Source organism: Dryobates pubescens, unplaced genomic scaffold (assembly GCF_014839835.1).
Source record: "Dryobates pubescens isolate bDryPub1 unplaced genomic scaffold, bDryPub1.pri scaffold_154_arrow_ctg1, whole genome shotgun sequence".
NCBI lineage: Eukaryota > Metazoa > Chordata > Aves > Piciformes > Picidae > Dryobates > Dryobates pubescens.
In genome coordinates this window covers 5,946-17,173 of record NW_026530745.1, presented here as the reverse complement: position 1 = coordinate 17,173, position 11,228 = coordinate 5,946, and the positions used below count along the sequence as shown (strand labels likewise).

The window sequence follows — 11,228 nt, the reverse complement described above, 5'->3', positions numbered from 1 at the left end:
GAAGGGGCTCCGGTGGTGCGGGTGCGGGGAGGTCTGGGTGCTGGGGGACTGGGGGAGAGCTCCCAGCGCCCCCAGCGAGGGACACTGCTCCCAATGTGCCCTTTCCCCTTGTCCCCACCCTGTCCCCACCTTCTCCCCTCCACCTTCTCCCTTCCTCCCCTCCACCTTCTCCCCTCCACCTCCTCCCCTCCACCTTCTCCCCTCCTCCTCCCTTCCACCTCCTCCCCTCCACCTCCTCTCCTCCTCCTCCCCTCCACTTCCTCTCCTCCTCCTCCCCTCCACCTCCTCCCCTCCACCTTCTCCCCTTCTCCCCTCCACCTCCACCCCTCCTCCCCACCGCCCTCTCCCCCCCTGCTTGTTCCCCAGACCGCTACAGCTCGGAGCAGGACTTCGTTGCCGACCTGAGGCAGATGTGGTTCGGTCTCTACTCCAGAGGGGATGGCGAGCCGGACTCCAGCGGCTTCGAGCACATCTTCTCAGGTGCAGTCCCCACCGCTGCCCCTGCGGGGCGCTGCTGGGCAGTGCCAGGCTTGCCGGGGCCGGGTGAGGGGTGGGGGAGGGCAGGAGGCTCACTCCAAGGTCTCCTCCGTGCTCAGGGGAGGTGAAGAAAGGGAAGGTCTCAGGGTTCCACAACTGGATCCGGTTCTACCTCCTGGAGAAGCAAGGAGCCCTCAACTACCTCAGCCACAACTTCGATGGGCCAGTGAGTGGTGGCCTGCTGCCCCCTGCCCTGCTCCCCCCTGCCCCTGTGCCCCCTGCCCCTGTGCCCCCTGCCCTGCTGCCCCCTGCCCTGCTGCCCCCTGCCCCTGTGCCCCCTGCCCCTGTGCCCCCTGCCCTGCTGCCCCCTGCCCCTGTGCCCCCTGCCCTGCTGCCCCCTGCCCTGCTGCCCCCTGCCCCTGTGCCCCCTGCCCCTGTGCCCCCTGGCCCTGTGCCCCCTGCCCCTGTGCCCCCTGCCCTGCTGCCCCCTGCCCCTGTGCCCCCTGCCCCTGTGCCCCCTGCCCTGCTGCCCCCTGCCCTGCTGCCCCCTGCCCCTGTGCCCCCTGCCCTGCTGCCCCCTGCCCCTCTGCCCCCTGCCCCTCTGCCCCCTGCCCTGCTGCCCCCTGCCCCTGCTGCCCCCTGCCCTGCTGCCCCCTGCCCCTGTGCCCCCTGCCCCTGTGCCCCCTGCACTGCTGCCCCCTGCCCTGCTGCCCCCTGCCCTGCTGCCCCCTGGCCCTGTGCCCCCTGGCCCTGTGCCCCCTGCCCCTCTGCCCCCTGCCCCTGTGCCTCCTGCCCTGCTGCCCCCTGCCCCTGTGCCCCCTGCCCTGCTGCCCCCCGCCCTGCTGCCCCCTGCCCCTGTGCCCCCTGCCCCTGTGCCCCCTGCCCTGCTGCCCCCTGCCCCTGTGCCTCCTGCCCCTGTGCCTCCTGCCCTGCTGCCCCCTGCCCCTGTGCCCCCTGCCCCTGTGCCTCCTGCCCTGCTGCCCCCTGCCCCTGTGCCCCCTGCCCCTGTGCCTCCTGCCCTGCTGCCCCCTGCCCCTGTGCCTCCTGCCCTGCTGCCCCCTGCCCCTGTGCCCCCTGCCCCTGTGCCTCCTGCCCTGCTGCCCCCTGCCCTGCTGCCCCCTGTCCCTGTGCCCCTGTCCCTATGCCTCCTGCCCCTGTGCCTCCTGCCCCTGTGCCCCCTGCCCTGCTGCCCCCTGCCCCTGTGCCCCTGTCCCTGTGCCTCCTGCCCCTGTGCCCCCTGCCCTGCTGCCCCCTGCCCCTGTGCCCCCTGCCCTGCTGCCTCCTGCCCCTGTGCCTCCTGCCCTGCTGCCCCCTGCCCCTGTGCCCCCTGCCCCGCTGCCCCCTGCCCCTGTGCCCCCTGCCCCTCTACCCCCTGCCCCTGCTGCCCCCTGCCCCTGCTGCCCCCTGCCCCTCTGCCCCCTGCCCTGCTGCCCCCTGCCCTGCTGCCCCCTGCCCTGGGTAATGCCCTGGTGCCACACAAGGAGCATTGGAGGTCTCCTGCCAGGTCCACCCTGCCAGGCTGGAGCAGAGTGGCTGCCCAGAGGAGTTCCCATGGCCCAGAGGAGCTCCCAGGGAGAGGTTTGGGGTCGAGGGGCTCTGCCTGGAGCCCCCTCAGGGGAGCTGGCAGCAGGGGAGGCCCTGAGGGTGCTTCTGCTCGGCCGTGGCTGCCCCCCCAGGCGCCGAGGGCCTGACCCCTGCCCCCCTTCCCCAGTGGGACTCCTACCCAGACGTGCTGGGGCTGCAGTTCAGCTGGGAAGGCTTCCACAAGGAGCTTGGCTCAGCCTTCATCGGCTGCAGCCCCGAGTTCGAGTTCGGCCTCTACAGCCTCTGCTTCATCGCGCGGCCCGGCCGGGCGTGAGTACCGCAGCTGCCTGCTGCTGCCTGCCCCTGCCTGCCCCTGCCTGCAGCTGCCTGCCCCTGCCTGCCCCTGCCTGCTGCTGCCTGCCCCTGCCTGCCCCTGACCTGCCCCTGCCTGCCCCTGCCTGCAGCTGCCTGCCCCTGCCTGCCCCTGCCTGCTGCTGGCTGCCCCTGCCTGCCTCTGACCTGCCCCTGCCTGCCCCTGCCTGCCCCTGCCTGCATCAGCCTGCCCCTGCCTGCCCCTGCCTGCAGCTGCCTGCCCCTGCCTGCTGCTGCCTGCCCCTGCCTGCCCCTGCCTGCCCCTGCCTGCCGCTGCCTGCCCCTGACCTGCCCCTGCCTGCCCCTGCCTGCTGCTGCCTGCCCCTGACCCACCCCTGCCTGCCCCTGCCTGCTGCTGCCTGCCCCTGACCCGCCCCTGCCTGCCCCTGCCTGCAGCTGCCTGCCCCTGACCTGCCCCTGCCTGCCCCTGCCTGCCTCTGACCTGCCCCTGTCTGCCCCTGCCTGCTGCTGCCTGCATGACCCTGCCCCTGCCTGCATGACCCTGACCCTGCCTGCCCCTAACCTGCCACTGCCTGTCCCTGCCTGCCCCTGCCTGCCCCTGCCTGCTCTGTCCCTCCTGAGCTGGGGAGCCCTGAGCTGGAGGCAACATTGCAGCTGTGGCCTCCCCAGGGCAGAGCAGGGGAGGGGGAGAGGAGAAGCTGCCCCCAGCCCCTGGCCACACTCCTCCTGATGCCCCCCAGGGACCCCTTCAGCCTTCCAGACCCCCAGGGCCGATCTTGGGGGGTGGGGAGGAGAAGCTCTGTGACCTTCGGCTGTGTTCCCTCCCCAGCTGCCACCTGAGCCTCGGCGGCCACAGGCTCAGCATCCAGACCTACAGCTGGACCAAGTCCACCTACGGCCCCGGCAAGAGGTTCATCGCCACCGCCTACATCATCACCCCCTGAGGGGCTGCCCCCCGCCCCCAGCCTCCTCCAGCCCCCCGCCCCCAGCCCCCTCCCCAGCCGCCTGCAGCGCTGGCCGGGACCGGGAGGCTGCACTGCAGGACCAGCGCAAGGCGCAGGAGCGAGCCGAGCCCAGCCGAGCCGAGCCGAGCCGAGCCCAGCCGAGCCCAGCCGAGCCCAGCCGAGCCGAGCCGAGCCCAGCCGAGCCGAGCCGAGCCCAGCCCAGCCGAGCCCAGCCGAGCCCAGCCGAGCCGAGCCCAGCCGAGCCGAGCCCAGCCGAGCCGAGCCGAGCCCAGCCCAGCCGAGCCGAGCCGAGCCCAGCCCAGCCGAGCCCAGCCGAGCCGAGCCGAGCCGAGCCGAGCCGAGCCGAGCCGAGCCCAGCCCAGCCCAGCCAAGCCCAGCCCAGCCCAGCCCAGCCCAGCCGAGCCGAGCCGAGCCGAGCCGAGCCGAGCCGAGCCGAGCCGAGCCCAGCCGAGCCGAGCCGAGCCGAGCCGAGCCGAGCCGAGCCGAGCCGAGCCCAGCCCAGCCCAGCCCAGCCGAGCCCAGCCCAGCCCAGCCGAGCCCAGCCCAGCCCAGCCCAGCCCAGCCGAGCCGAGCCGAGCCCAGCCCAGCCGAGCCGAGCCGAGCCCAGCCCAGCCCAGCCGAGCCTGGCATGGAGACCAACGAGGGACGGAGGCAGCAGCCTCGGCACCCACCTCCCCCCACAGCCACCCTTCCCCCCTCCCCCCCCCCCCCCTCCAGGCCCAGCGAGTGCTGTGCCCCCCCCGGCTGCAGAAGGCTGGGGGAAGGTCTGGCCGCGGCCAGCAGGACCCCAGGAGCAATAAATCCTCCTCCTGGAGCTGCTGCCGAGTGGTTCCGCGGCCGCCCGGCGCCGCTGCGCCAGGCCAAGGCACCCTTGGGTGCTGCCGGGGCCGCATCCGGCCCGCGGGGGTCCTGGCAGCTCCTTCTCCTTCCCGAAGCTGCTGGGGGGCAGAGCCGGGGGGTGGTGTTCGGGGAGGGGCGGGGAGGGTTTCATCCTGCCCCCCTTTCCATCCCCCCCTCCACCGTGGAGCTCTGCCCGGGGTGGCCCCACGGAGGGACATCCCCGGGCGGGGGGAGGGGGCCCCAGAGGCCAGGGGGTGGCTGAGAGCCCCCAGCCCTGCTGTGCACCTCCACAGCCTCATTCCTCCGCCCTGCTCGCCGGGGGGTGGGAGCCCAGAGGGTGCTGAGCAAGGTCCTGCCAGGCAGGGGCAGAGCCACCTCCCCCTCCCGTGTGGCACCCAACGTTTGGCCCCTGCCTCCCTTTCCTCTCTGGCCCTCTCTGAGCCCCCCAGGAGCAGCCCTTGGGGCCCACCCCGGGGAGCAGAGGGCCCCTGGGTGCCCGGCCCCAAGGCAGCCTCCCCCTGGGGACCACCCCGAGGAGCTGAGGAGCTGTGCTGGCTTCCTGCTCACCCAGCTGGGCCCTCTCCGGGGGCTGCGGGGCCCCAGAGTCCCCTCCCCACCCCCAGCCCTGTCCCCAGCACTGAGCACCAGGTGCTCTGCTCAGCACCATGCCCCAGGGGCCCAATCCCACCCGGGCAGGGGGGCAGCAGCCTGGGCAGGGGGCAACAGATTGGGCAGGGGGCAACAGATTGGGCAGGGGGACAGCAGCTTGGGCAGGGGGCAACAGATTGGGCAGGGGGACAGCAACCTGGGCAGGGGGACAACAGCTTGGGCAGGGGGACAGCAGCTTGGGCAGGGGGACAGCAGCCTGGGCAGGGGGGCAGCAGCTTGGGCAGGGGGGCAACAGCCTGGGCAGGGGGGCAACAACCTGGGCAGGGGGACAGCAGCTTGAGCAGGGGGGCAACAGCTTGGGCAGGGGGCAACAGCTTGGGCAGGGGGGCAACAGATTGGGCAGGGGGACAGCAACCTGGGCAGGGGGGCAGCAGCTTGGGCAGGGGGGCAACAGCCTGGGCAGGGGGGCAACAACCTGGGCAGGGGGGCAACAACCTGGGCAGGGGGGCAACAGATTGGGCAGGGGGCAGCAGCTTGGGCAGGGGGGCAACAACCTGGGCAGGGGGGCAACAGATTGGGCAGGGGGCAGCAGCCTGGGCAGGGGGGCAACAGCCTGGGCAGGGGGGCAACAACCTGGGCAGGGGGGCAACAGATTGGGCAGGGGGCAGCAGCTTGGGCAGGGGGGCAACAGCTTGGGCAGGGGGCAACAGCTTGGGCAGGGGGGCAGCAGCTTGGGCAGGGGGCAGCAGCTTGGGCAGGGGGGCAGCAGCTTGGGCAGGGGGCAACAGATTGGGCAGGGGGGCAACAGCTTGGGCAGGGGGGCAGCAGCTTGGGCAGGGGGGCAACAGCTTGGGCAGGGGGGCAACAGCTTGAGCAGGGGGGCAACAACCTGGGCAGGGGGGCAACAGCTTGGGCAGGGGGCAGCAGCTTGGGCAGGGGGCAGCAGCTTGGGCAGGGGGGCAACAGCTTGGGCAGGGGGACAGCAACCTGGACAGGGGGCAACAGCTTGGGCAGGGGGGGCAACAACCTGGGCAGGGGGCAACAGCTTGAGCAGGGGGGCAACAACCTGGGCAGGGGGGCAACAGCTTGAGCAGGGGGATAGCAACCTGGGCAGGGTGGCAACAGCTTGGGCAGGGTGGCAACAGCTTGGGCAGGGGGCAACAGCTTGGGCAGGGGGCAACAGCTTGGGCAGGGGGGTAACAGCTTGGGCAGGGGGACAGCAGCTTGAGCAGGGGGACAGCAACCTGGGCAGGGGGCAACAGCTTGAGCAGGGGGCAACAGATTGGGCAGGGGGCAGCAGCTTGGGCAGGGAGCAACAGATTGGGCAGGGGGCAGCAGCCTGGGCATGGGGACAGCAACCTGGGCAGGGGGGCAACAGCTTGGGCAGGGGGGTAACAGCTTGGGCAGGGGGCAACAGCTTGGGCAGGGGGACAACGTGGGCTGGGGGACAACCTGGTCGTGGACCCCCGCCCCCCAAAACGACCCCCAGCACAGCTCCACTCCCTGCCCCGGGGAGAAGATATCCCTGGGGCCCCCTGGGATCGCACCCATCCCCCCGGCCCCCCCCTGCTGCCCTTTTGCTCCTGCTGCCCCCCACCCACCCGGGGCGGGCAGGACGAGCCCCAGCTCTGCCCAGGGGGTTCTGTGTCCCCCCCCCCCCCCGCCTCGGTGTCCTCCTCTCTGCCCCCCCCAAGGGCTGGCAGCAGCTCCCAGGCTGCAGCTCGGAGCTGCCTGACAGATGGTTGAGCTCCCGGGGCAGGGCTGGGAGTCCCTGAGCCATCTGCCAGGGGTCGCAGGTGACCCCCAAACCCCCCCAGAGGGGAGAGGAGGGGGGGAGGAGGAGCTGGGGGGTGGGGGGGGGGAGAGGATGGGTAGGGGGTCTGGGGGGGGAGATGCCAGAGGTTGATTTATTGAACCGCCCTGGGAAAGAGCTGGGCTGGGGGCAGGACCCTGCCTGGCAGCCTGGGCACAGCTCCTGTGCCCCCCCAGCTCGGGGCAGGACCCTGCCTGGCAGCCTGGGCACAGCTCCTGTGCCCCCCCAGATAGGGGCAGGACCCTGCCTGGCAGCCTGGGCACAGCTCCTGTGCCCCCCCAGCTCGGGGCAGGACCCTGCCTGGCAGCCTGGGCACAGCAGGAGGGGCCGGGGAGGGGCCGGGGAGGGGCTGGGGAGGGGCCGGGGGGCGCCGCCGGCAGCTGGGCCGGGGTCTGCCCCCGGAGCAGAGGTTAAGGAGGGAGCGGCGCCGCCGGGAGCCGTTGGCACATGTGGGGGACAGCAGCGGCAGCCGGGGCGGGGGGGGGGGGGGCCTGCGCCCCACCCACCCCAACCTCGGGGTGGGGTCACAGCCACCGCCCCGGGCTGCCAAGGGGCACCCCAGCTGCAGGCTTAGCTCAGCGATGCCCCAGTAATGCAGAGCTGGTCCCTCCATCCCTCCCTGCATCCCTCCTGCATCCCCCCAGCATCCCTCTCCATCCCTCTCCATCCCTCCTGCAGGGAGGGGAGGGGAGGGGAGGGGAGGGGAGGGGAGGGGAGGGGAGGGGAGGGGAGGGGAAGGGAAGGGAAGGGAAGGGAAGGGAAGGGAAGGGAAGGGAAGGGAAGGGAAGGGAAGGGAAGGGAAGGGAAGGGAAGGGAAGGGGAAAGGAAGGGAAGGGGAAAGGAAGGGAAGGGGAAAGGAAGGGAAGGGGAAAGGAGGGGAAGGGGAAAGGAGGGGAAGGGGAAAGGAGGGGAAGGGGAAAGGAGGGGAAGGGGAAGGGGAAAGGAGGGGAAGGGGAAGGGGAAAGGAGGGGAAGGGGAAAGGAGGGGAAGGGGAAGGGGAAGGGGAAGGGGAAGGGGAAGGGGAAAGGAGGGGAAGGGGAAGGGGAAGGGAAGGGAAGGGGAAGGGAAGGGAAGGGAAGGGAAGGGAAGGGAAGGGAAGGGAAGGGAAGGGAAGGGAAGGGAAGGGAAGGGAAGGGAAGGGAAGGGAAGGGAAGGGGAAAGGAAGGGAAGGGGAAGGGGAAAGGAAGGGAAGGGGAAGGGGAAAGGAAGGGAAGGGGAAGGGAAGGGGAGGGGGAGGGGAAGGGGAAGGGAAGGGAAGGGAAGGGAAGGGAAGGGAAGGGAAGGGAAGGGAAGGGAAGGGAAGGGAAGGGAAGGGAAGGGAAGGGGAAGGGGAAGGGGAAAGGAGGGGAAGGGGAAGGGGAAAGGAGGGGAAGGGGAAGGGGAAAGGAGGGGAAGGGGAAGGGGAAAGGAGGGGAAGGGGAAGGGGAAGGGGAAGGGGAAGGGGAAGGGGAAGGGGAAGGAAGGGGAAGGGGAAGGGGAAGGAAGGGGAAGGGGAAGGGGAAGGGGAAGGGGAAGGGGAAGGGGCCGGCGAGCTGCGGGCAGGGCCGATCCATCAGGGGGGCAATGAGCTGTGAAAGCGCCGAGTCGGTTACGGGGGACGGCGGCGGAAGGGCAGAGCTCGGCGGCAGACGGAGAAAGGGAGCCGGCTCCCTCCCCCCCTCCGCCCCCCTCTGAAAGGCTCCATCTGTGCCGCCGGGGCTCGGCTTTGTGTGCCCTGAAAGAGCCTTCCCCGAGCGGCACAAAAGCGGCTCCGGCCCCGGCCCCGGCCCCCGGTCCCGGCCCCGGCCCCCGGTCCCGGCCCCGGCGGAGCAGCGCTCCGCAGCCGCCGGCGGCTCCCGGCTGGGAAGGGGAGCCGGGGGCCGGGGGGAGCCGGGACCCAAACTGAAGCGTGGTGGAGGGAGAGGGAAATGGTAACACAACAACCCCCCCAGCCCCCCCACACCCCCTCCCCAGCTCTCATCGAGCACTCCCAGCCCCAACCTCCCCCTGCCCCATCCAGCCCCATCCTCTCCCTGCCCCATCCAGCCCCATCCTCTCCCCCCAGCAGCTTGCCCAGGGGGCACAGTGCCCGGGGGGTGGGGGGGTGGGGGTGGGTTGGAAGCTCTCCACAGCCTCTCAGGGCAGCTCCAGGCCTCCAGCAGCCTCACCCCAAACAGCTTTCCCCCTCCTGGGCTCCACTCTGTGCCCCCTGGGCACCGCTCAGCCTCTTGCCCCCCCCCCCTACCCCCAGCTCCTTCAGCTCTTGCTGAGCACTGCTCAGAGCCCCTCTGGGGCTGCTCTGCTCCAGGCTCTCAGCCTCTGCTCCTCCCAGAGCTGCCCCAGGCCCCCCCCCCAGCAGCTTCCCAGCCCCCCCTGGGCTCTCCCCAGCCCTTCCCTGGCCCTCTGCAGCTGGGGAGCCCAGGGGGGGCCCCAGGCCTCCTCCAGCTGTGGCCTCCCCGGGGGGGGTCAGAGCAGAGGGGCAGCAGAACCTCCCTTGCCCTGCTGGCCACACTCCTGGCTGCCCCCCAGGACCCCCTTGGGGTCTCCTTGTGCCCCCCCCGGGGCAAGTTGCTGCCTCCTGGGCACCTCCTTGGCACTGCCAGCTCCTGCTCCCTGCGGAGCTGCTGCCCAGTGCCAGCCTCCCACCCCCACCAGGAGCCCCCAGACCCCCTTGGGACCTCCTTGTGCCCCCCCGGGGCAGGTTGCTGCCTCCTGGGCACTTTGTCCCCCAGCACTGCCAGGTCCTTCCCCCTGGAGCTGCTGCCCAGGAGGCCACCCTGGAGCCAAGGGCAGGCAGGGGGCTGAAGACCCCCACCCAGGACACCTCCTCCAGCCCTTGCTGAGCAGGGCAACTGAGGCACGAAGCCCACCCCCCAACCCCCCAACCCCCCCCGGGGAGGCTGCTGTGTGGCTCTCTGCTTCCTCCTGCAGCGCTGAGGGTGGAAGCAGAGCACCACTGAGGTCTCCTCAGCCCCGGGCTGAGGGGGGGTTGGGGTGGTCCCTGCCTGCTGGGATGGGGCTGGGGTCGAGTTTAAAGCCTGGATTATTCCTGGGCAAATTCTGATTAAACCTCCCCCAGAGGCCTCCTGCTGCAAGATTAAGCTCAGCTCTAATCTCACCCCAGCAGCAAGAACTCGTCAGCAGCTCCAAATCTCTCTCCCTCTGCTGCTGCTTTATCTGCTGGGGGATTACAGCTGGGGAGGGCCCTGGGCCTGAGTGATCATTGAGGGGAAGGGAAACCAAACCCAACCAAACCCAAATCAAACCCAAACCAAACTTAACCCAACCCAAACCAAACTAAATCAAAACCAAACCAAACCCAAACCAAACTTAACCCAACCCAAACCAAACTAAATCAAAACCAAACCAAACTTAACCCAAACCAAACCAAACTTAACCCAAACCCAAACCAAACCAAACCAAACTAAATCCAAACCAAACCAAAATCAAACCAAATTAAACTAAACCCAAACCAAACCCAAACCCAACCCCAACCAAAACCCAAACCAAACCAAAACAAACCCAACCCAACCCAACCCAAACCAACCCAAACCAAACCAAACCAAACCAAACCCAAACCAAATCCAAACCCAAACCCAGAGCAAACCTAAACCAAACCAAATGAAACTAAATCGAAACCAAACCCAACCCAAACCAAACCAAACCCAAACCAAAACCAAACCAAACTAAACCCAAACCCAACCCAAACCAAACCAAACCCAAACCAAAACCAAACCAAACTAAACCCAAACCCAACTCAAACCCAACCCAATCCCAACCCAAACCCAACCCAAACCCAAACCAAACCCAACCCAAAACCAAACCCAACCCAAACCAACCCAAACCAAACCCAAACCCAAATCAAACGAAAGCAAAACCAAAGCAAAACCAAACCAAATTAAACTAAACCCAAACCCAACTCAAACCCAACCCAAACCCAACCCAACCCAAACCAAACCCAACCCAAACCAAACCCAAACCCAAACCCAAACCCAAACCCAAACCAAACCCAAACCCAACCAAACCCAAACCAAACCAAACCTAAACTAAACCCAAACTAAACCAAACCCAAACCAAACCCAAACCAAACCCAAACCCAACCAAACCAAACCCAAACCAAACCAAACCTAAACTAAACCCAAACTAAACCAAACCCAAACCAAACTCAAACTAAACCCAAACCAAACCCAAACCAAACCAAAACCAAACCAAATCCAAACCCAAACCCAACCAAACCAAACCAACCCCCCCCTGAAAACAGATCACCAACCCCCCCCAGCCCCCCAGCCCCAAAGCAGCAGTTTGTGTCTGTCTGTCTGTCCCTCTGCCTGCCCTGGCAGCTGCCACCTGCCATGACTCAGCCAGGGAAGTGCCCTGTGCCACCCCAGATGCCAGCCTGGGAGCTGCTCAGCCCTGCTGGAGAAGGGTCTGGAGAAGAGGGCTGAGGGAAGATCCTCCTTGGAGCCTGGCACCAGGGACCAGCACTGCCTGGGCAGCTGCCACCTGCCACAGCTCAGCCAGGGAAGTGCTCAGTGCCACCCCAGATGCCAGCCTGGGCTGCCTGTGGAGCTGCTCAGCCCTGCTCCTGTGCTTCTGGCTCGGGGGTAGGGGTGGAGAAGGGTCTAGGAAGGTCCTCCTTGAAGCCTGGCACCAGGGACCAGCACTGCCTGGGCAGCTGCCACCTCCCA

The 11,228-nt window shown here is 68.7% G+C and overlaps 1 protein-coding gene across 1 annotated transcript; it reads left to right on the top strand.

Annotated features, from left to right (window-relative positions):
* Window positions 1-366: 366 nt before the first annotated feature.
* ENDOU (endonuclease, poly(U) specific) lies at window positions 367-3,278 on the top strand (the record flags this gene model as incomplete). Its single annotated transcript, XM_054179381.1, has 4 exons — window positions 367-480; window positions 597-703; window positions 2,189-2,331; window positions 3,164-3,278. Coding segments are annotated over 4 exons (479 nt in total), but the record flags the coding sequence as incomplete, so codon positions are not given.
* Between the last annotated feature and the right edge of the window lie 7,950 nt (window positions 3,279-11,228).